A 25,995-nucleotide genomic window follows, 5' to 3' on the forward strand; every position below is an offset into this window, starting at 1 on the left:
TAGTTTTTGGGGTTCCCCAGGGGTCTGTGCTGGGACTGCTGCTTTTTAACATATTTATAAATGATCTAGAGATAGGAGTAACTAGTGAGGTAATTAAATTTGCTGATGACATAAAGTTATTCAAAGTCGTTAAATCGTGGGAGGATTGTGAAAAATTACAAGAGGACCTTACGAGACTGGGAGACTGGGCGTCTAAATGGCAGATGACGTTTAATGTGAGCAAGTGCAAAGTGATGCATGTGGGAAAGAGGAACCTGAATTATAGCTACATCATGCAAGGTTCCACGTTAGGAGTCACGGACCAAGAAAGGGATCTAGGTGTTGTTGATACGTTGAAACCTTCTGCTCAGTGTGCTGCTGCGGCTAAGAAAGCAAATAGAATGTTAGGTATTATTAGGAAAGGAATGGAAAACAAAAATGAGGATGTCATAATGCCTTTGTATTGCTCTATGGCGCGACCGCACCTTGAATATTGTGTTCAATTCTGGTCGCCGCATCTCAAAAAAGATATAGTGGAATTAGAAAAGATGCAGAGAAGGGCAACGAAAATGATGAAGGGGATGAGACGACTTCCCTATGAGGAAAGACTAAAGCAGCTAGGGCTCTTCAGCTTGGAGAAAAGGCGGCTGAGGGGAGATATGATAGAGGTCTATAAAATAATGAGTGGAGTTGAATGGGTAGATGTGAAGCGTCTGTTTACGCTTTTCAAAAATACTAGGACTAGGGGGCATGCGATGAAGCAACAATGTAGTAAATTTAAAAGGAATCGTAGAAAAAGTTTCTTCACTCAACGTGTAATTAAACTCTGGAATTCGTTGCCAGAGAATGTGGTAAAGGCAGTTAGCTTAGCGGAGTTTAAAAAAGGTTTGGACAGCTTCCTAAAGGAAAAGTCCATAGTCCATTATTAAATGGACTTGGGGAAAATCCACTATTTCTGGGATAAGCAGTATAAAATGTTTTGTACTTTTTTGGGATCTTGCCAGGTGTTTGTGACCTTGATTGGCCACTGTTGAAAACAGGATGCTGGACTTGATGGAGCTTTGGTCTTTCCCACTATGGCAATACTTATTATGTACATACGTACTTATAACAATTACTGGAGTGCTTTTGGTATATTGCTATTTACTTGTGATCTGGATTGGCCAATGCTGGAAACAGAAAACTGGGCTTGGACCTTCGGTCTGTCCCAGTATGACAATCCTTATGTTTTTATGTTCTTACATTTGGGACTCAATTCTATAAATGTGCCAAAATTTGGGTGCCAAAATATAGCACACAAAACACCATTTTATAAACGGTGTTCAAATTTGGATGCTTTTTTATAGAATATCGTTTATCGCCAGGATCTGCGCCCAGGTTTGGCTGTAACGATTTACTCCAACTGAACCCTGGTGTAAAGCCCCACAACTAAATTAGGTACAGATCCCCTGAATTCTATAGTGCTGTGTGCAAAACCTAGAAACACCCTGACCTACCCATGGCCCTGCCCCTTTTCAGTTCCACCCAGAAAAATTTACAAGCACATCTGTATAGAATAGTGACTATAAAGATGCATGTATAAATTCCAATTATTGCCAATTAGTGTCAAGAATTGATTGTTAGCACCCAATTATCTGTGCTTGAGCAATTAAACTGAATGCCCAATTTGGACGCACAATTTTGAGGGCTTTATATAGAATTAGTGGGTTCGTACCAAGTTGTAGAATGAGGGGGTTTGTCAGAAGAGAGCAGATAGAGTTCTGTAGGTAAACCTAAGATATGGAGATGTCCTACTGTCGGACCCTGACGGTCATAGCTTTATTCCATTGTGCTATTGTGTATCCACTCACTTCATTTGGCGCCTTTGTGGCCCTACTGAGATCAGAAAAAACAATCCTCATCATAGAGAAAAGACTGTTAGAAAACCAAAGAATAATAAAACTGCGAGCCAAAGAAAGCCGAAGCAGAGAATAAGTTTAAATGCTAGAAAGAGTAGCCCGCACAAGCGGCTAGGACAGGTTTCCAAAGCCAGGAATCAAGGTGAGCCGGCTGGAAGGAGGGATCAGAGGTGAGAGTGAAGATGAAGCGGTGAGAGAGACTCGGAAATCTCTCCTCCCTCTCTGCCAGGTCTCCCTCCTCCTGGCCCCCCCACCCCGCCCCCTCTCTCCCCTCCTCCTCCCGCGGTGCCGCGCTCGGCCTCTCCCCGCCCGCAATGCCAGGCCGGCCGGGGACGGGGCGCTGCTCCCGCGGGACCCGCCAGAGCCGGGGAGCCGAGCTGTGCTGCCGCGGCGGAGCCGGGGGTGGGGAGCAGGGGAGGAGGCGAGAAAGCTCAGCTCCTACCAATCGCCCTGCTCCCCCGGGACAGGAGGCTGCAGGCAGCTTCTTCCCTGCCTCCTCCCGCTGCCGCCGCTGCTGCTGGTACTGAGCAGAGCAGCTCCTCTCGCCTCGCAGCAGCAGCAGCAACAGCAGCCAGTGTCTTTCTCGCTCGCTCTCTCCCTGCACTTTCCTGCCCTCTTTCGGGAGCAAGGGGCCCCACCCCGTGCCCCTGCGGATGCTCCTGCTGCAGGCAGAGGCCGGGGCTGCCACCTGACTGGCCGCACTCGCAGCCCTCGGACACTGTCCCCCACCCCAGCAGGGCTCAGACGGTAAACCCCTGCCCCGGTTGCAGCCCGAGCGCCTCCTCTCCGGCTGGAAATCGACTTTTCCTGGGCATCGGCTTCCGAATCTCGGGCATCTGGAGCCAGGACCCCGACGCTTGCTTTCTTTTATCAACTTGGAAGGACTTTTGGCATCCTTTGCTAAGTTTGAAAGGGGGAGAGAGAAAAAAAGAATCTGAAACTGACAAGCGCGAACGTGTGTGTGTGCGGATTGTACGGTTTTGTTTTTCCTTTGGGTTAGCAGCAGAGGTGGTCTTCTTTTTTGGGGGATTTGCTCTATTTGTTCCTTTGCTCCGAAGAGATCTTGAAAGCTGTTTTGATGTTCTCGATCCAGGATACTCTCCCCAGAGGAGGGCTAACCATGAAGGAAGAACCATTATCCGGTGGATTGACTTCGGTCAGGTCCTGGATGCAGAGCACTGGGATTCTGGATGCCAACACTGCAGCTCAGAGGTACAGTAAGGGCAATCGTGGTCCTCCCTCACAATTAGTTCCAAAAGCAAAACACAACAAAAAGTAGCAGCCCTTTTCTCTCAGACCCACGAGTTTAGCGCTCTGAAAGTAAATCTTTCTCCGGATAGCTAGTGTGCAAGTGCGTTTTGCATCATTTTTGCCTTTCGCTCAGACACTAGGTGACACTTTTAAGCAGAGTTGAACTGATTTAACTGAGAGGCAATGCAGCGTGGCTATTAAAGCAAAATATATGCTGGGAGCTTTTAGAGAGGAAAGAAAGCAGCGTAGAAGGATCTTTTCTAGTACATGCACAAAACTTTTTCATTGTATTTGATTATATCTGGAGATAACTACCATCCGAGAAAATGTTTTTTTTTTTTAAAGTGAAGTCATGAAAACAATAGAGAAACTTTGAATACAAACTTTATTATATGTGTGTTCAGCACAGTAAAATAGCTGAGTGTGAAGTGGCACAGTTATCATATAACCAAAAATCTAGTGCAAATGTTCTGCCTTCCAAAAGCATTTGAAATGAACACCCCTTTCTGACCTGGGATTAAAGTATGAGCTGGATAAAATGTGTTTTACAGCTGACAGAGTCTGCCCCTTTCTCTTGCCAACATCCAGTTCTTTGCTGCTGAAACTGTGTAAATCTGATAGCCAGGGAAACTTTGCTACTGATTTGCTTCAGAAGAGACCATTCTCCTTGACTCCCTGTCACTGTGTCTTTCCAGTTTCTGTTTTCCAGACAGCATAAAGCAGTAAAAGAGGACACCAATTTGCCCCTCTACATGCCATACTGATAACAAGAAGGTTAAATAAGGCAAAGATAATACATAGCCACAAATGATGCTAAAGCTTATGCTGTCTCACATACTTTTCATTTAGTATGTATTTTTTTTTTTTAAAGATAATGTTCCAGAGCACATTTTGGGGCGTGGTAGTTTGGTTTTTGTTTTAAACTAAGTTATTTGCTGGCAAATCTAGTTGGAGAGAGTTGAGACAAGCATTGTGATGAGAAAAATAGCTCCAACGCTTGCAACTTTCTCTCTGACTAGATGAGTAGTTTTACCCTTCAGACTGTACAGTATAAATAGAGTTTTAAGACTAAGGGTTATTGTTAGAATTGATCTCAGTTTCTTCCAGTAACAAAAAAATAGCCCCATTGTTGATGAAACAATGATATTATAATCATGAGAGTAGCTCCTTTCAGCCCTTCCTTGGATGCTGTGCCCTGCACATAGGGATAGACAAAATCGATATTTATTGATAAGATTCCTGGCAATAAGACAAATAACTAGATTTTCTAAATAAATTGCTATCCCCTGCTCCACCGAGACAGATGGCTACGTGGATTCCTTGGTTAGGGATAAGAATAAAATGATCAGGTTTCCTCACAATAAGGTCATGCTGAAAGAGGGGTTTCATTTTCTTTCAAGAGCTCAGCGGATATTGTTAGCAAGAGATTGGTGAAAGTCTCGCCTCCTACATTGTCAGCTGTACAACACCCTTGCAGAGCCTATCAAACAAGGGGAGCTCGGCGAGATTTCTGAACAGCACTTACAAATATAATATTATTGCTAAGCCAACCTTTTATTTAGCAAAAGGTTCCAAGGTGTATCACAAAACTGTTGACAGAGTAGTAAAATGCCTAGCCCAGCTGTTTTTTTTTTTTTTTTTTTTTGGCTAAATGTCATGACACTAAAAAGAAAAGTGTTTCCCAAACCAGATGTGGGGAAGTCCCCTCTGAAACTTGAACTCTGCTTTGTAGCAGACAAAAAAAAAAGTTTAGCTGAAAAGGAGGGGTTCATTGGGAGTTTTATTCCGTCCCATCCCTGCTGCTGCTCCCATCTGCATCTGAAATGCTAGAATCATATAACGGATACCTACTGTATGCTATAAAGAACATGTCCATCTATTTGTGTGCTGTATGTAGACATCCACCGATGTACTACTGTCCCACAGCGCAGCTGGGAATTTTGCTGAAAGGAAAGAGAATATTTTTGCCATCTAAAGAAATGCTGAGATTTCTTGTAGAATAATTAGAATCATCCACCCTTGGTGGTCTATTGTGTGTTGCATACCCGAAGAAATAAGGCAATCAGTTAAGAAAATAATTTCTTAATTTACATCTTACATCTGTATGAGATTTTCTGTATTTCTCTCTACATTTTTTTTAATCATGCAGTTGACTTGGTTTCAGCTCAATCTGTGAGATTAAAGTGCAGAATTCATATTTTTTTGAGGTTTTTTAAAAGTTAAATACAAGTTCCATGAAAAACAGCTACCATAACAGACCATTTTTATTTCAGCTTCCCCATAAAACCTTTTTATTTAGCAAATCATGATTAATTACAGTCTCACTTTGGACTCTTGCACAACGATTTATGAGAATTGAAGAAAATACTTTTTGAGTAGAATAATAAAAGTAGTTTATCACATGTGCATTTTTAAATTATGTTATTTTTGCATGTGTAGCTTGAGGGCAGAATGCACTGTGAGGGCTTTAGTTAATGGTTTTAAATTACATTCTTTTAAAAATACACCAAACTGCTCTGTTACTGTTGCCTCTGTTATGGGGATCCAACTGCTATCGCTTCATCCATTGGGAGTGTCATAGGAAGGAAAAGGGCTTAAGGGAAAAGGCACAGTATAAATAAAACAAACAGATAAATAAAAAGTTCACTATATCAAGGGATTCAGTGTGACATGTTCCCACACATGTTACAGGGATGTTGGGTGATCCCAGGTCCAAAGTCTGGGCAGTTCGTAGCACATATTGTTCTTCAGAGCAGGTTTTCTCCCCCGTCCACCTATGTGTGCAGCTGTCTTTGGGATCTGTGCCAGTCTTATAAAGATAAACCTTAATTTGTATATTGTTTGTTTTGTTTACATTATGCATGTTGTATTATTCCCCACCTTGGTAAATGTGAGATATAAATAATAAACCTAACCTAACCTTGTAGCGGAGTTTGAAATAAGTTATTCAGATGCACCTTGCACATCTTTTTGGGTGTCATTTGACAGGGAATAAAAAATAAATTAAAAAACCCATAGAGCATGATATACAGTTTTCTCCAAATACTTTGCAGGCACAGGTAAAGGTAGGATGAAACATGACTCCCCCCCCCCCAAAAAAAAAAAAAATCAGTATATAAGGAATGGTAAACCTAGAACTGGAGCCCACATGCAAGAGTAAAAGTGAGGGTGGTCAGAGAGAGACATGTCTTTACTTATGACCAAGACATATATTAGGACAGAAAGAAGATGAGAGTTAGGTGAGAGGAGGGATTAGAAAGGAGTAGCGAGAAGAAATAAAGTCAGAGAACAATCTGCATAGTGCTCCGTATTTCTGGCATGTGCTATACAATTTGGTTAACAGTCGTAACAACTAAACAAATGCTATTTGGTGTATCAGATTAAAGTAAAATTTGAAAGGGCAAGACCAGCTAAATTTAATAGGCAAAAGATTTTAGAAATATGCTCAACGAAAAGTAAGATCACTCAGGTAACTGGCGATTTGTGAGTAATTCATAATCTCTTTTGCTACTACATTTCATAATCCAATACAAACAACCCAATTACTTCAGCTGCCTCTGAGTGCTGATGTTGTGTACAGGGGTGATATCAATGGCAGCCAGTGCATCTGCTGGTCTCTTTCTTCCTATTCTGATTTTCTGTGGCCTTTAAAAAGAGTCACTGGTCCAAAGAGGGATGGGGATGTTTCCTGAATTCTGACAGCATCAAATATTAAAAAAAAAAAAAAAGTACAGGGTTTTCAGATATGATATGGAATTGTCTGATCAAGGCTCACAGATAGACATTTGAAAATGTGACAGTAACCATTCCACGCTTCCCTTATAAAAATATAATAAAAATATATATGTATCCTTATATCAATAAAGTTAACAAATTATTTGCAGTTTATTCCTGCATCTTCAGTATTCTACTTTTTTGCTCTGGAATGTTTTTTCAGGTGCAAAAGTAATTGTTCCAAACATAGTCAAATCTCCCACCGTTTTTGTCTTTTTTTTTTTTTACCTAAGTGTTTTTATTATTTCTTACTCTGAAAAATAATTAGTAGAACTTCTTTCATCATCTTCAAGTCACATCAAGGTTTTGTTTAAAAAAAAAAAGAAAGAAAAAGGGACACTGACCGTTTTACTGCTCTGGCACACTAAAAGCTTCACCAGTTCCAGCATACTTTGGTTGGAAGTTAAGATTTGATGATCCTTTCTTTATGCAGAGCACAATTATTGTTTTAGCTTTCAGACAATCCAGGTACAGTTATCTCCTCCCTTATGTACCCAGTTTACTGTGGCAGGAGAATGGTGAGAACCAGTGCCAGCATCCAAATTCCGCAGACTGGACTAATTCCACTGAATGTTTGTAAGGTGCTATTAAATTCAATTTATTTTATGTTTTCTATTGACACACTCATTTTTTATAAACTGACCGTTAAGTTTGGCGGTGGTAGAATACACTTGTCACACTCCTGAACTCTTAAATCCGAATGATTTTCTGAAAAGGCAAAGGAGTCTTTCGTGTGTGGTAACCAGACCTGAATAAGGTTCCTAGTGAAAAAAAGGCAATGTATTTCCACTTTTAAATTTCCTGCTTTTTTGAGTGGCGCCTGGTTTTGAGATGTGTCGGCATTTCCTATAAAATTAGTCCGCTTTTTTTTTTATGAGCTTTGCTCTGCCTCACATTCATACCCTTGCCATTCCTGCTCTCCTCTTTCACATTTCTGGGACAGTATGTGTAAGAGCAGTTACGCTGAACACTGCTTCTTTGTGGTTCTTTTCCATTTAATTCACCTGAGCTCTGCACTGTGAAATACAAAAGAGAACTATGGCAGGAGAGGGCGGATAGGGAGTCCCTGCAGTGTAGAGGGACTGGCGCGGCAAGTGGCAGGCCAGGTGGAAATGGGGACATTGAGGAGAATAGAGAAATCCAAAGATTTCTAGAAGCTGAGATTTAGCAGGGAACAGAAAGGATTAAAATGCAGAAATTTTTATTCCTCCACCTTTAAAAATATCACTTGAAATTCATTTGATTTCACTCTATTTCTTGAGTCCACGTTTGATGTAATTTGGCAGATCAAATACCTATATGTTTCAGCGAGGGAAGGGATCATCGCAAAGTTTCTGTATATGTTTGTTTTTAAGCAGTGAGGGGGATACTAGGGAATGGTGAGGTGTAACAGAATTTGACTGTAAGAACCCAGGTTTTGTGGGGTGGATGGAGTGAGAGAGAAAGAGTGGGTTGGGTGACAGGTCAGTGGCCCTAATTAGGGGGTTAGTATGTACATTGGTTAAGCTGTAGCCTTTGAACTATAGTGTTTAGGCGTCTGTTTTTTAAAGTCCAAAATATCTGGACTGAACAACCCTGAACTTGCCATCACATATATCGATGTAGTTATGTAACATTTGAAAGCTGAGCTGTTTATTGATATATTATATATATTTTTTAAATAAAGGAGTTCAATAGAATTATGGCCTGGTTTACCAAAAGGTTATTCCCTAGCACAGAACTGGAGGAACCCTTTAATAAATCAGGTTCAGAGTTCAATACAGTCTATATTGCATTTCTAATAAACAAGACGTTTATCTCAGATGACCCGAGACATGCAGCATAAAGACTGCAACTTGATTCCTCCAAATACAATGGGAAACTTTCTGTCTGTACGTGGCTATTAAGCCTATGGAGGAAAATGGTGAAGCATGACAAACAGATTTGTTCATCAGCTCACCTTAGAGTATGTGCTTTAATTTCCCCCATCCTTTCAAATGTTCCTCCAGGGTCAGATATCAATACAGAAAAACATGCAAGTGACCCTAATTGAATGCAATTCCCATCACAGCGGCTCCTCCCTAAATGCTTCTTGCTGCCCGTCTGTTCGTCTCCATATAGCCCCAAAGCCAAGACTTTTATGGATAGTAACTGAACTATTGAAATATGCAGCAAAGTTGTTTTCAATTAATGGTTGAAGTTGGTGGCTAAGTAATTGTAAGACTAAACCAAGAGGGCAGGTGTTCATATTCAGAAGGATCCCCCACCAAACCCACCTCTCATGTAGAAATATGAGTAAAACTGTTCAGTCCCAAATTACAGCATAATACCGTTCAGCACACTTTTCTTTTCTCTGCGGTTTGCTTCCCAGGTAAAAGCACAGGCAACTAAAACATGGTAAATCAATTACTCTGATTAGGCAAATATCACAAATCTTGCTTACTTAGAAAGGAAAAGAAGTGATTTCTGAGAAATGATTTGAAGAGAGGTGGAAGAGAGGAAGGCAACCTGAGAGAGTCATTCAAGGCTTGAGGTGTAGAAACAAGTCAGGGTCAGCCGCCAACCATGGTTAGATGGCGAGACAAGACAGAAAGAGGATGGGAGTCAGAAGGGCAGAGCAAATAAATAGAGATAATTCTAGAAAGAAAGAGGCACGGAGAATACTGAAGAAAATTATTAAGAGAATTCTGAAAGAGATGAAAAGGCGTTGACGTTCCTTGAGGATCATGGAGTTTAATATCAATTTGTCAAAATTAAGAAGAAAAATAAAGCACATTTCAAACAGAAAGCAAAATTGCATTCTGGTGCAAAATTAATTCCAATGGCAGCCTGTATCATGGATCGTGGCACTTAATGTTTGAGTTTGAACCTCATTTGTATGCGCTAGTATGCCTACCTCTGCTTGTATGCTACATGTGTATTTTCTAGAAACATGCCCAGTGCTCTTAACATATTGGCCACTGATCTAAATGTTTTAAAAATCACAGCGATATTTTCCTCTTTCTATATTCTTGATAGCTTTGGAATGAACCATACAGCACGGACTTCTCTAGTAATTTGCTAGCCTCTGCTTAGCATTTTGCCACTGTATCAGATGTAATACGATCTATATATCTTTTAAAATATATATGTATTCCACTGATATGGCTAGAGGAACCTTGTTTTATAATGAAATGAAATAAAATAAAGAAAATATAACATTCTCTGAAAATTCAGCATATGAAAACATTTGCAAAGGAGAAGACGTTGATTTAGAAAAGTGAAGTTAAAAAAAGTAAAAAAAATAATAATATGCAGGTGTGAAAAATAAACCATTAAAGGAAGAAGTTATCAATTCCATTAAGATGTGCTATTTTACCATCATTAGTAGTAATTAGTAACGGGACCTGTGCTAAAATAACACAAGTTAATGGCAAAATGACCCGTCTTTAACAGTAGCTGACGTTGACAACTTCATCCCTTGATGGGTGGGATACACATTTATTTTTCAATCACTAGAAACAATTGTGTGAAACTCACAACTGAGGAATACTTGCTTACTTAAACTGGGAACAATAAAACACTGGACCACATTTTGTCCATCAGCTTTTCCTTTTCCCTTTATCTTTGCTTGAACAGGTAGTTGATACGGAAACCTTGGCAATAACATCAGATCCCAAGAAATTCCACTGTCTAAGAAGGTAGAGAGTAGTTTAGAGATCAATATTTTTCTAAGGCCGGGGAACGTGGTATGAAAGGTGGACACCAGAAAAGGATCATCCATCTGCATCAGACCAAAAGTCATCTGAAAATCAGCCACATCAAGTATGGCAGAGGGGTTGGATGAGGAAAATGGTGATAAATTTACCAGTCTAAAAAGTTAATTTAATCTGGAAGTGTGGACATCAGGTACTGAAAAGATCCTGTGTTGGTACAGTGTCAGTGTTCCACATTTACTACAAACCTGTGGAGACCAGCTCTTTTCAAGAGAGTTCTCAAGCAGCCAAACCCTGCTGCCAGTATTACAAGGTTTGTTCCCAGCTAATTTTTCCTTCTGAGAGGAGATGGTTATTGGGTAATAAAATCCTCAGCTGAGCCTGTATCATTTTGTCTTTAAGCTGCCTTTTAAAGCCTGTGTCATATTAGCGGAGAGCGCTGGATAAGAGGCGTAATTGCATTAGGCCTTCTAGTTTCTTGAGCTTCTGAGAGGGCCCAGGAGCTCAGGACGCTGCCTTACTGTAACAGGCATTCACCAGCTTCATTTACTGGGAAATGCTGTGATTTGCTTTAATAATTAATGGTAGCCAGTCAGAGTACTTTGAGCAACTCGGTAAAGATAAAAACAGAGATGCAATTATTACTGATACGACAATGATGACAACCATCTCTGTCCCCCTCCCCTCCTGTGCATTCATCTTTGATCTGCAGAAGTGCCAGCAAAATAGCATCAAATAAAATAACATGAGAAAGCTGCAAATGTAGCTATAAAACTCTCCAAAATGCCTGTCTACTCTCAGGCAGTCTCCTTAGTTGGGTACAAGATGGCCTTACAGTCCCTGTCAATCTCTTAAACTGCAAGTCCATTGGTGTAGGGTTTCTTATAATCTGTTTGCTGTGACCTGTTCACTCTGTCCTTTTGGAATTCTAGTAGTTGTTGTATGTGATACATCATTTGCCATTCCGTGACTTCAGGGTACATGTATGCCATTCCCAGCACTAATTCCTGATGCATCAGGAAGCATAAATCTACAAAGCAGTAAAAGTAATTGTAAGAATAATGGATCAAGTAGTCTGGTTGCCAAATTAGTTCACTCGAATGCTGAAACAAAGGTTAATAATAAAAAAAAAACCCAAAAAGAAAACTTAAGGTGATATTGGAATAACATTGCCTTTCATATGGCTTGCTTTCGGAAGCTGCTTCCACAGGGATTGTCAATTCCTGTAAGCTAGTCAAGAAATGTATTGCTTGTTTGATTTTTTAAAAAAGGCATTGTATCTTATTTTCTTTTCATTTGTTAACCTTTATTTGTAAAATAAAGTAAAAATAATGATGATATTTTCATGGATCAAGGCTACATCGGACACCAAACAAAAAACTATGGGCGCTGATGGCAGGCAAAGACTGCAAAGCTCACCTATCTTATTCTTTTTCCCTACATTCTGCCATACCGCGTTCCAACCTTGATCTCCAGCTTTGCCCTCACACACTCCATTCCTGCTTGGCCCGAGTCTCTGTCAATTTCATCGCCACTTGTGCATCTGTTAGTCTGGCCCATCCACCAATCTTATTTGCTTCTTAACAGCTTACAGAACTATCGCTGTTTTCATCAAGATAATGAATGTCTGGATTGTTTTGTCAGTTGTTTCCATAGACCAATAAATATATTTTGAAAAAAAAAAAAAGATAAGAGCACTCAGTGGACCTTTTACAAAGGTGCGCTAGCATTTTTATCTCAAAAATAAGCATGCTCTAGATGTTAGAGATGCCCTTCTATTCCTACCGCAGCTTCGTAAAAGACCTCTTCGGTGCTTTAGCAAGTTATTGCTACTTCATGCGAGATAACCTTCATGCCAGATACCTCTCCTGCGTCATGACTACTGTGCACCCTAGCAAACAAATTCTAGGAGACAGTCAAAAAAGAGGGGGGTTACATGAAGCGACATCTCTATTGTAACACAAATGTTACCGAACCATAGGTTATCCTATATTGCCAGCATGTTACTTGTGACAGTCTGGAAACCGTAAGCATTGACGCCTAGCTATTTCTACACATAGTAATGCCATCAACGTAGGGAAGAAAATCCTTTTTGAAACTAGCCTCAGATTAATAGATTTTCATAGTCTCCTATTTAATATAAATTCCTGGCACTAGATTTAAAATACATTTTTCCAAAGCTAGTTGAAAAGATATCTTTTTTCCTAATGATATTTTGTGTCTGAAATCTCTCATATGTAAGGAAGTAGTTGGGAGCAACTATTACTATTTGTAGATATGTATCATAGGTCACAAGCTATCGTTATATGTAGAACTACAATTACATGCTTCGTTGTCTACTGTAGAGTTAAAAAAATCTGTGACCTCAACCCATCTTCCCTCAATTTCTCCTTTTTTTTAAAGCACTTTTCAATAGAAATGAAAAACATTTAAGGGTTGGGTCAGTCTTTCTATTTGATTGGAGGCATGAACCAAACACAAATGTATACCGTTTTAGTGTAAGCTGAAGGAGAAAAAGCCTCAGTGCATACCAATGTTCAATACATTATGGTATGACTGTTCTCAATTATAGCATAAAAACTTCCTAATCATTTCAACAATGTGAATGACTTCAAAATCATTCCAAATAAAAGTTGTGCAGAGCCAAGTCCCCAAATAAGCAAATAAAAAACTTATCTTATTGTGACTGGAAAAATTGTTTCTCTGTGGGGGCCTTTTACTAAAGGGTTGCAACCGGAATAGCCGCCAGCCCAACGTGAGTACCGGCAGTAGTTCCACCCCTGCGTGCAGCATTTCTGGCGCTACCGGAATTTTCCTAAAATTATCATTACAGGGGGGTTACCTGGCAGTAATCAGGTAGCACCGCACACTGCCCGGTTACCACTGGGTTAGCGTGGGTTACCTTACCACCACCTCAGTGGGTGGTGGTGAATGCTACCGAGAAATGATCATGCAGCAAGTGCAAACTTACCATATGGCCATTTCTTTTTTCCACCTTTTTACCAGCTGCGGTAAAAGGAGACTCTACATGTGGCAAAAGCTCATGCTGCCATTAGCGCAGGGCACCTTTTACCGCAGCTTAGTGAAAGGGCTCCTTAGTGCCTTACTGAAAGCAACTTAAGTAGAGGAGTGTGGTAGCCGTGTTAGTCCACTCTTAAGGTTATCAATAGAAATCAAACAAAATAAAACATGGAAAAGAAAATAAGATGATACCTTTTTTATTGGACATAACTTAATACATTTCTTGATTAGCTTTCGAAGGTTGCCCTTCTTCGTCAGATCGGAAATAAGCAAATGAAAGCAACTTGTATTTGAGGAAGGTCAGGTTAATTCGAAAAGGATAACACCCAAGAATGCTAGACAGCCCATGTAAAGACATAGTTTTCATTTCCTTCCTTATTTGTGGTGTATTGGATAAATAAATTAAATATTCATTATACTTAATAATATTGTGTCCCCTCTTCTTTGCCTCCTTCCCCCCTCCCCCACCTCCATTTTGCTGAGACAGCTAACATTCAGTCCAGGTGCACAGTTCACATCAGTTTCAGTTGCAAATGTATAGTAGGTCCTTAAGTATTTGTGGTACCATTGGAGGTAATAATAATGTACCTGCAGCTGGAAGGAAGGTCAGAACCAACAGGAATTTCGCCTTCCATTCCAGTTACAATGAGGAAAATACAGCAAGTTAAAAAAGGTTCCAAATTTGGTGTAGTACAGTATTTGTTTTATTTAAAATGTAAAGGGCTGGTTTTTCGTTGTGATTAGATAAATTATAGGATCATTTAACTCTTCTAAGGTAACTGAACTTGAAGGCTGAGAACAACTGAGTTCTTTTGAAATGTATCAATCATGAAAAAGCCATGACCTATCAGATGAGTGTCATGGTTCTTAGCCCTAGCTTGATCGAGTGGCACAGTTCTGTGTTTCTACAGAGCAGTTTATTTATGTATTATTTATTTTCAGCACTCCCACCACAAGGGGGATCCCCTGACAGATATGAAGTAAAGGAAAAGGCAGAAACATAGGCAAAACCAAATCATGCTCTGGGACTGGACAGTCTGTTGGTGGGATCTGGTGTTGTGTTCTGTGTTCAGACGGTTTATGTTTTCTGGTAGAAACATACACTTCTCTTGCTGACTTCTATGACAATCTGATTGAATTAAATCTGTTTGCTAGGGCTCTGGTGCATCTTTAGATACCTTCTACCAAGGGGATGGTGGGGAGGGGATTCTGCTAGTGTAGAGGGAGATTTTCAATACAGGAATTAAGGTTTGTTTAAGCAGCGCTCTCCTTGCTTCATGTGCCTTGGCTTTCACTAATCAGACACCCTGTAGCTTACAAACTTGTTCTCCAGCAGTGCGAGTGGATTGACATAACAGGTTCCTTGTAAAAACCGTGGTAGAAACTGTATAATAATAATAATTATATTTGTTAAGACCATCGATACTGTAAGTCTGGCTGCCATGTTTTATAGAAGTTGAACCCTTTGTAGCGACTTAATGGGAAGATCTGCATATAGACTTTGATTGCTTTTCAAAAATGGTGAGATCTTGTTACCTCTCCGCTCTATACTTTACATTGGTTGCCAATAGAGATTCATATTTCTTTTAATTTGTGCTTTGTCTTTAGGGAGCTGCAGGGTATAGGGTCTTCATATTTGAAGGATGTGTTGTGACCCTTTTACCAGGCCATAATTTGAGGACAATTGACTCCTCCAAGTTGAGACTGAAGGTGTCTTGAGAATGAAGGTGTCTTGTTTTTCAGGTGTAATGCCAGGGTTTGGGAACAAATTGCCTGAGGATCTTAAACAATTTGAGCTTTTTGGAAGCCATTTCCTAGGCTGTAGATCAGCTGTGGCCAACCATGGTCCTCGAGAGCCACAACCCAGTTGGGTTTTTAAGAATTCCACAATCGATATGCATATCTGTTTGCATACAATGGAAGCAGTACATGCAAATCAATCTCATGCATATTCATTGAGGAAAATTTGAAAACCCGACTGGGTTGTGGCCCTCGACTTTGGTTGCCCGTCCCTACTTTATATTGTGTGAGGACAAGGAAGACCTTGCATTGTTATGAAAGAGAATGTGAAATGTATATCTGTAATTCTTAATTTATGGTTGTACGCTGCACTGTACAGTCATGTGGCTAAAAGTTGCAGATTATATGGCTTTGTATTAAGTTAAATAAGAACCTGAGTGTAAATTTGAATTGGTGTTGATAGTAATATTTTTTTCAATTTGTTTTACTGCTTAGTAGTTTCATTGCATGCTCCCTAGTCCTTTTATTTTTGGAACTATCCTAGAAGGTGTTTGATTAGATTTCATAGTAATGAGTATGTATTTGCAGAACTCAGGGTTTTTTTTTACTAAGCCGCATAAGCGTCTATGCGCGCCCAATGCACGCCAAAATAGAGTTACCACCTGACTACCGCGTGGCTCTTGCGGTAATTTCATTTTCGGCAGTCGTCTGATATGCGCATCTGAAAAACATTTTTTATAATTGGGCACATGTAACAGACACATGCCAACTGGCATTTGGCACGTGTAGGTAGGTCATTACCGTCCGGTTACTGCGTGAGTCTTTACCGCTAGGTCAATAGCTGACAGTAAATTTTTATTTTGCTGCACGTCCATTTTCGTCAGAAATTTTAAAAAGGCCTTTTTTTACAGATGTGCTAAAAAATGGATCGGCGCATAAACAAAACCTGCGCCCACACTACCGCAAGCTATTTTTCAGCGCGCCTTTGTAAAAGGACCTCTCAGTCAATTGGAATCCTTGATTTCACAGCAAGTATCTGTTCAATAGGCCTGAGCAGTTCTTGCACTTGTGCGTTGTTGTATTGTAGGAAATATGGAGGAGCATTTTTGAGAGGATGTCGAAATCTGATTTTGGATGTTTTGCTGAAAACGTCCAAAAATCCAGTAGTAAACACGGACATTTTCAAACCAGAAAAACATCCAAATTTTTGTTTCAAAAATGGCCATTTGCTAGATGATTTTGTGCTCAGTATGTCCATCTTTTAGGACCATTAAACAAAAAACAACACCACACATCCAAGGTAAAAACACACAAAAAACATGCCATTGGGATGTATGGGGGAAGGGAGCATTCTTAGTAGACTGGTCACAAAGACATCCCAGCAGAGCAGTGGAGCACCCTAGGGGGCACTGCAGTGGACTTCACCTAAAAGGGCCCAGGTACACATCTCACTGTTACCCCCTTATATTGTATGGTGAGCCCCTCCAAAACCCCACCAAATACCTATTGTACTCAACAGTACACCACTATAATAGCCCTTTTGGTGAGTTTTGGGGGGCTTACACGTTCCATGACAAGTGTAACAGTTAGAGTGGATATATAGGCCTAGGTCTCACTTCTCTGCAGTACACTGCACCGACCACTAGGCTACTCCAAGGACCTGCTTGGTGCTCTAATAGGACTGGCCATAACATCTGAAGCTGTCATAATGGCTGGTATATACTTCTTCTACATCATTGGGGGGTGGGAGGGGGTCAGTGACCACTGGGGGATTAAAGGGGGTCATGCCTTAATCCATTCAGTGGTCATTTACAACACCTTTTTGTGACTTAGTCATAAATGAAACTTCTAACTTTTAGCCCTGGACATTTTTGCTTTGCTCCATTTTTGGAGAAAAACATTCACTGTCCAATTACCACTGGGTACACTCCAGCGCTACGAAATAAATACATTTTTGTAGTGCCGGAAATGACAGCACGCTAGGGGTGGGGAGTACTGCCAGGCTGCTGCGGTAGGCCCAGCCGTACTTTCTGTATAGTGAGCGGTAAGCCCGTGTTGGGCTTACCGCCACTTAGTAAAAGGAGTCCTAGGTTACTTATTTGATCTTTAGAATAATAGATTTTCTACTTGATTTCTTTATTTGTTTTCTTTAAGAAACGCTTGTTCTTCCACTTTTTCTTTACTTAGTGGTGGGATAGAAGGCGTATTTTCTTGATTGTATTGGGAGATTTTTGCATTTATTTGTTTATTCGTTGCTTTTCCTAAGTTGATTCCTTTGAATCATGATTTTTTTAAAGATTCTGCATATTCTTAAGAAATTTCAATAAATATTAAATGAATAAAAATTAACCCTGACAGCTAGTGAATTTCCTTTAACAAGAGAGTGGCCCTCTCTCTGTGAATGTTCCAAAATCAAGCAATATTCCATAGCAGTTGCAACCATTTGTTTTAGATAAACGTGTTGATAAACCAGTATAACAGACATTTCAGTAGCCCAGATGTGTAATCATAAGAGACAGTCCTCAGTTTAACAGCCTCATTCCTTCTGTTCCAGTATAAGAGAGAGAATGTATTTATCCGGCACCCTCTACTTAAGTTTTCAACAGAGGTGAAAAGATTATAGCAAATTAAATCTGTATATGAAACCAGTAGCAAGTGTAACTTTCTAGATAGTCTTGGTTCTATCCCCTTGCATTTCTTATGCGGAACGTGCCAACTTTGCCTGCCTCATGTGTTCTCTGCCCCTCAAGCATCCCCAAATGTTGAAATCCAGTAAGATTTGAAGTTCCCTCAAGACCCTACCTCCACACAAAGTTTGGTTCACCTTCACCTGCAATTTTACAAGTTATTAGGGAGATGCACAGACAGACGTTTAGTACAATTACCTAAGCCTCTCTTTGAACAGAACCGAAGCTGAAAACTTTCTCTCTTTTTCTTATACTGTTACTTTCATTCTTTCTCTTTCAGCACTATCCTTTCTCTTTGTCATTGGTAATATATTGCTTTGCTTTATCATTGCTTAATATTCTTCTTTTCACTCTTTTTAACCTTCACTGATTTTTTTTCTCTGTCATGTTTTTGGTGTCATTTTTCTTTTTACGTCATCTTCCTTTGTCTTTTTATTCTGTTATCTGTGTACTGTGTTTTAATTTTCTTCCGTGTTTAAGTGAATATCATGTTTATAGGAAAACTAGCATATACAGTTTAGAAAAATGATTAAGAGACAACTAAAAATGTGTTTCAAACTGAAGGCAAAGACAACTTTAACTCTTACATTTATATCTGAAAGCACAACTTCTTTTGAGTACTGTGAGAACAAAGCATGTTTCTTATAGGAGATATCAAGATCAAAAGGAGAAACAGCTAGCAAAGAATCTTTTCTTATATTATTTTGCTAGGCTTTTAAACCATTACTTTGGACTCAATTGTCATACATATATGCTTTATCCTATATAATAATTCTCACCTCCAACGTTCTGTGCTTGGGACCGTGGCTCCCTGGAGGTGGTCTGCTAGGCAGACACGCACTGACGTCACTGATGTCATGACAGCTGATTCCAAGGCAAGGGGAGGAGTAGGGAAACACGTGCAGCGTGTTTCCCTACTCCTCCCCCTGCCTCAGAATCATCTGTCACCCCCCCCCCCCGCTCTACGGCCCCCTCGGCTCCCCCTCTGTGAACCTGTCGACCCCCCCCCCCGGCCTGCCAAAAATCGCCCCTCGCCGCCGTTGTGGACTACCTGTGCTGACAGGGGGCCCAAACCCCCGACAGCCGAAGTGCTGTTGTGCCCTTCGCGTTGCTTCCTCAATCATCTCCTGTGCAAGTTTCTCTGCATGTGTCTGACATCAGACACACGCAGAGGAACTTCCAGAGAAGATGATTGAGGAAGCAACGCGAAGGGCACAACAGCACTTCGGCTATCGGGGGTTTGGGCCCCCCGTCAGCACAGGTAGTTCACAATGGCGGCGGGGGGGGGGCGGTTTTCGCCGGCACGGGGGGGGGGGGGGGGTCGGGGGGGCCGTAGCGCGGGGGGGGGGGGGGAGAAATTGCCTGCCTACGGCCCATTTCCTTGCCTTCAGAAACGGGCCTTTTTTTAAGAAAACTATTTCAAAACTGAAACAAAACTTGCTTGACAGATATTGCATATGAATGTATGTAGATGCGTAACAGTTTCTCTGTCTCTCTCTGTCTTTAGTATTTTAAAAGTCCCATTTTGCATAGGATGTTAAAGTAGGAATTGTACTTGCAGGTCAGGAAGTTCTCAATTCCCCCAGTATTTTACAAAAGGCTCTGCTTAATGTGGAGATGTGGAGCCTTTTATAAGATAGATATAAGGATACCAGCAAGTACACATGCATTTGCATGTATTTCAGTGGCAGTAGCCATTCCACAAAGCTGTGTGTTAAAAAAAAGTGGCATTATTCAGGGAATTAAATATATATTTTATTTATTTGTTTTCAGTTTCAATATCTTCATTAACACCTATGTTTACTAAGGTGCGCTATGGGCGTGTTAGCGTTTTTAATGTGTGTAAATGTACCCATAGAAATGGATAGGTGTGTTAGCGTTTAGCGCGCCTTAAATTTAAAGGTACATTAGAAATGCTAACACACCTTAGTAAACATACCCCTACATTTCCAAACTTCCAAAACAGAATATGTAACCATGACCTTTAGAGCACCCTGATTTTTTGAAATATACAACTTTATTACAGCCCTTCAACAAACTGGCCTCGCCTTAAAAATGATTTTGCTAAACTGGAAATCTAGTACAAGGTTAGCCGTCCATGCATAGTGGAACCTTGTGTGTAAGGCTCATAAATAAGAGCCGACAGCTGCTGAGAAAGGTAAGAGAAGGAAGAAAAGTGAGCTACTTCCCTTTCCAAATCAGTATATAATAGATTAGAATGAATTATTGTGCAGTTTTTGTGGAATAATAAACCCCTAGGATATTGACAAAATTAAAAATTGAGCAAACAAAAAGGTGGGATACACTTCGCAGACTACTCAATGTTTTTCATGTTTAAGCACTGGTAACTGCACATGTGTTTCTTGACAATTACAGGTATAAATCCAAGATTTCACAAAACTAAACATACAGGAGGAGTCAATTAAGGAGCCAAGGGCAAGACCACTGTGTTTTCAATTGTTGAGGTGGTGTTAGACACTGCAGACATAAGCATTATTGCTCCCTTAATTGTAGATGGAGGTCTGTGATCCAAACAAATGGGTAGCTGACACTTTTGCCTGCCTTGGGGAAAAGATGTGGAATTTAAAAATGCACATCTATTCTCATTGTAAAATAGGAAACATATGCCTTCTGTTTTGACATGCCCGTCATAGACCCACTGTGCATTCCGGGCTATTCTATACACGTGCTGCTGCATAAAGCTTCTAACAGGATCTCTTAAAGTTACATAAGACCGACTGACATAGAGAAGCAATGATTATTCCTGTGAGTCTGCAAGAAAAGTGTTGGCCATGAGGTTACTAAAGGGGAAGTAAACATAGTAAAACTTAGTAAATGACAGCAGATAAAGACCTGAATGGTCCATCCAGTCTGCCCAACAAAATAAACTCATTTTACATGGTATGCAATACTTTATATGTATACCCGAGTTTGATTTGTCCTTGCCATTCTCAGGGCACAGACCGTAGAAGTCTGCCCAGCACTGTTCATGTACTAAAAGTTCTGAAGCTAACGTCGAAGCCCCTTAAATTTACACTCCAGCCCATCCGTATCTATTCGGTTACAATAATAGAAGTCTGCCTAGCACCGGTTTTGCTTCTCAATTACCGGCGTTGCCACCCAATGTCCGCTAAGATTCTGTAGATCCATTCCTTCTAAACAGGATTCCTTTGTGTTTATCCCACACATGTTTGAATTCCATTACCGTTTTCATCACCACCTCCTGTGGAAGGGCATTCCATGTATTCACCACCCTACATGGGTTTATGCTCTACCATCATTGATTGGCCATTACTTTCAAATATGTTATACATGATAACTAGTATGATTGAGAGAACATCTGATCAAGGTTGGACTGATGATTGATGCAAAATGTTAGTTGGGGATATTTTTGGTATTAGTTTCTTGTTTAATACAAATATATAGCCCATCAATCCACAGTTCTAGGCAGGTACCAAACAGACCCTTTTAGTGAGGAGTGGAGGAGTGGCCTAGTGGTTAGAGCACTGGTCTTGCAATCTAGAGGTGGCCAGTTCACATCCCACTGCTGCTCCTTGTGATCTTGGGCAAGTCACTTAACCCTCCATTGTCTCAGGTACAAACTTAGATCGTGAGCCCTCCTGGGAGAGAGAAATATCCATTGTACATGAATGTGACTCACCTTGAGCTACTACTGGAAAAGGTGTGAGCAAAGTCTAAATAAATAATAAGTTACATTAGGCATTAACACACCTAATGTAGTTTAAAATATTATACTGCAGGACACACTTAGGTGTCCTGCAGTAACTGCCAAATGTGCACATGTTAAGGGCAGAGGGTGGGCATTTCTGCACCAAACAATTAGAACATCTACATTTTGTTCATGTTTAATTTAAACATATATATGTCTAAAGCACTCTCTGTTCCTAAAGTTGAATTTGTAACTACTAGAAGAAAGATAGATAAAGACTCATTTTGGCAATGCGTTTCTGATGTTTTCCCATATAATTTATATGATTTGAGTCATATGGGGCAAGATTATATTTATATAAATATATGAAAAATCTGTGTGGTAAAAAATACACCTAGGTGTATTCACCTAAAGTATGCCTAACTTTTATAGAATGGACTTAAATTTCTGTGCGGTATATAGAACATGCCAAGCATCTCTCCACGTGACCAAATTTGGTCACATCCATTTAGGCATGTTTTACTTGGCGTAAATACTGGCACGTAGCTTTAGGCACAGATGGCCATATTCTTTAACGGTGCACATAAATTTTAGAACACCCACAAAATGCCCATTTCATCGCCCATAACCAAGCCCCTTTTTGGCTGCAACATTAAAATTTAGGTGCTCTGCATTACAGAATACATTTAGCGAGTTGTGCATGTAAATTCTAATGTTTGCCAATTAGTGCTCATTATTGCTTGTTAAGGGCTGTTATCAATGCTGATTAGCTTGTTAAGCCAATGAAGTTATGCGCATTGTTATAGAATATGCTTGGATTTTGGGGCAGAACACTAGGTGCAATATATAGAATCCAGAGGATGTTGTTTAACTGGGACTTTTCTGGTGATGAAGTAATAGACAGTGTTACACCTTTACAAAAAAGTACCAAAGTTATTAGAAAAATTGCACAGTGGAATGTTGTCATCTAGAAAGAGCATGGCGGAAGACTAATAATTTGAATATTAAGCAGTCTTGGAAATCCTTGGTGACACAATCTAAATTCAATTTTATTAAGGCAAAAAGATCTTATGATGCTACTGTTAAAGAATCTTCTCCTCTAACCTTGAAGGTACTTTTTCAGACAGTCAATAAATGAATTCGATCCCCTAAACCAAGTGACTTTTCTGTAGCCAAACAACTGGAAGCTAAATCTCTTGTGGATTTTTTTTCTTTTCTAAATTTGATAAGATAAGGATGGAATTAGAAGAGATGAAATCATTTGCAAAATAGGAAGTTGTATCAGAAGGTGGGACCCGACAGAGGGAAGGCCCCAGAGCAGGCCTGTGAGGATAGCTGTTGGCAGCTCCATAAGGTAGAGATACCACAGTGATGATGGTGGTAGTGGTGGTGATGGTGACGGGGGGGGGGGGGGGGGGGGGGGGGGGGGGGAAGGAGATAGGAAGACACAGAGATGCTGGACTTGTGGGAGCAGTGATCACGTTTTTTTTTGTTTTTTTTACCGCAGGAGCAAGGCTTTTTACTGTTCCCATGGGGTGGTAAAAAGTTTTGCTCCCATACCCGTGGTAAATGCACCTTACCATGGATTTACCGTGGGTCTCCATCCCCACGTCATTCTCTAGGGACAATGAGGGTTTGGTGGGGGAAGGGGGCGAGATACAGAGCAAGAGATGGGTGTGGCAAGGGGGCTGGCAGGTATGGGCAAGGACTAGAGGAAGTGAGACACAGAAGAGGCAAGACAGGAAATGTAAGGATCCAAATGTTCAGACAGGGGCAAAGAAACAAAGGTTACAGACCACTCAGCAACTCTCCACTCTTTTTCACAAACCAACAATTTCATCTCTCCACTCTTCAACTGAGCAAAATCGCAAATGGGTCCAAAGACAATTTTGGTCTTGAGCTAGTCACTATTAAAGCAGATCTAATTCACAACGTCTTTCTTTCTGGCACAAGAAAATCGTTTTGCTATCCATTATGGCAAAAAATGTACATCATATAACAATGCCCATCTCATGCCCACGGCATGCCCCCAAAACACCCGCTCAAAATGTTTTTTTTTGTTATTGTATGGTTTAAATGTTTTCCTGTGAGAAACACATCCATGTGCCCTTGTTCTACTTTTTGCGCATTCTTTTCATTTGAAAATGAGCCCCGTGGTGTATTAGACCACTGTCCTTCGTATCTATTGGAGTATTCCTCCTCCGGTATTATGTTATGGATTACTTCTTTAGTCAATGCTATTTTACAGACAGGTCATTTTCCTAAAGAGTTGGGATGGATAGCACTTACCCCTATTCCAAAATATAGTAATTTGGGTATGTCATTACAGTCTAGTTTTTGACTAATTGCTAGTATTCCTCTGTTTGAGAAATTAATGGAAGCTATAGTAGGAACAAGATTAACTTGCTATCTGGATAAATTTTCCTGTCTTCATGACTCTCAGTTTGGCTTTAGAAGTAATCATAGTATGGAGTCGCTACTCCTTGTTGTGCTAACTAGGATTAGAAATTCCTTAAATCGGGGCACCTTATCAGTGTTGCTTCAGTTTGACAACTTGGGGGCATTTGACACTGTCGATCACTCTGTTTTGTTGGCCAGTCTTGCAGATTTTGGTATTTCAGGTACAGTTTATACATGGTTTAAAGGTTTTCTAAGCAGTCGCAGTTATTTTGTATTGAAGCATGGTGAAAAATCGAAACCTGGGACCTCTGTGTGTGGGTTGCCATAAGCATCACCTCTTTCTCCTATTTTTTCAAATATTGTTATGAATACCCCAAGTACTTTAATTTTGACACCAGGCACCTATTTGACATTGAATGTAGATGATATTTTCATCTGGTTTCCTGTATCAGATAGCCTAGTCTTGACATACGGCTATTTCCTTCTGTATTTACAATAAAATCTTGGACTACAAAAGACATGTTTATTTATTTATTTCATTTATATTCCACATTATTCCAATAGATCAGGTTCAAAAAGTGATGTGGGATAGCATATATTAAGTGGTAATAGCAAAATGAGGATTGAAATATCATGTTTATAAAATGTAATATGGAAACAAATGCTAGACGCAAAAAGGTAACAATTTATACTTTATCCATATATAATAACAATGAAATTAAATAATTGTACAATTAGGGGTTTAAATTAATTATGATCATCTGTGAGAAATTGCTTAAACAGAGAGGCTTTAAGGTATTTCCGGAATATCAAATAATTAGGTTCCCATCTGATGAATTTTGGGAGGGAATTCCACCATTTGGTACAGAGGTAAGAGAATCCTGACATGTAGACTGACTTGTAGATCACATTTTTGCAACTGGGATAGTGGAGGGTTAGATAATCTCTTGAACCAGGGAGAGTGTTGCGAAGGGAGAGATCAATTAAAGGTTGCACATCATCAGGGGTTAAGCCATACAGAGTTTTGAAAACAAATGTACATAGTTGAATATTATTGTTGCTTTGATTAGGAGATATGGGGCCCTCTTACAAAGTGCCGGCAAGCCCAACGCGGGCTTACCATCGCTAAAAAGGAAATACCGCTGGGCTACCGCAGCTTACCACCCCCAGCGCATCGTCATATCCAGCACCAGCATGTACCCAGCGGTAATCGGGCAGTGCCATGTGCTGCCCGGTTACTGCCGGGTTAGTGTGGGAGCTCTTACCGCAACTTCAATGGTTGGCAGTAAGGGCTCCCCCTCAAAAAAAATGTCCAGGCGGCAAGTGCTTCACTTGCTGCATGGCCATTTCCTAAAGAAAAGAAAGATCTACCTTTTACCCGCTGTGGTAAAAGGGGGCCTTGGCGCGCATCAAAAACACGTGCTGATGTCAGCGCAAGCACCCTTTGGCTCCTTTTAACCAACCTGTGGCAAAAGGGGCTGAACTTTCAAATCTTGGACAAGGCACTTAGAGGGTCTTTGACTAAGCCGCAGTAGCATTTTTAGCTCGTGGTAGAAATCAGTTGGTATTAAAACGCCAAGACGCCCATAGGAATATAATGGGCATCTTGCCATTTTCCGCCAGCTGATTTCTACTGTGAGCTAAAAATACTACCGCGGCTTAGTAAAAGACCCCTTTAGGGGGAAAGTTATCAAAGTGGGCTACTATTAGCATGACATGATAAAATAACCCATCTTATTTTAGCACAAGGTCCCGTTTTATGCAATGAGAGACCCTGTACTAAAATAGCCCAACTTGTGGTAAAAAAAAAAAAGCTGTCTTAATGGTAGCCCATGTTGATAACTCCCCTTAATACTCTATTGCCTCCGGACCTAGGGCTCCTTTTACTAAGTGGCAGTATG

The 25,995-nt window shown here is 40.4% G+C and overlaps 1 protein-coding gene across 6 annotated transcripts in view; it reads left to right on the forward strand.

Moving 5' to 3' along the window:
• Positions 1-2,239: 2,239 nt before the first annotated feature.
• Positions 2,240-25,995, forward strand: part of EBF4 (EBF family member 4) — a 470,543-nt gene continuing 446,787 nt past the window's right edge. For all 6 annotated transcript variants that reach the window (XM_030190928.1, XM_030190932.1, XM_030190933.1 and 3 more), the window contains exon 1: positions 2,240-3,089. In XM_030190928.1, the coding sequence (XP_030046788.1) occupies positions 2,956-3,089 (134 nt within the window). In that variant the 5' untranslated portion in view covers positions 2,240-2,955. The remainder of the gene's footprint in view (positions 3,090-25,995) is intronic.

This window comes from Microcaecilia unicolor, chromosome 2 (assembly GCF_901765095.1).
Source record: "Microcaecilia unicolor chromosome 2, aMicUni1.1, whole genome shotgun sequence".
Taxonomy (NCBI): Eukaryota; Metazoa; Chordata; class Amphibia; order Gymnophiona; family Siphonopidae; genus Microcaecilia; species Microcaecilia unicolor.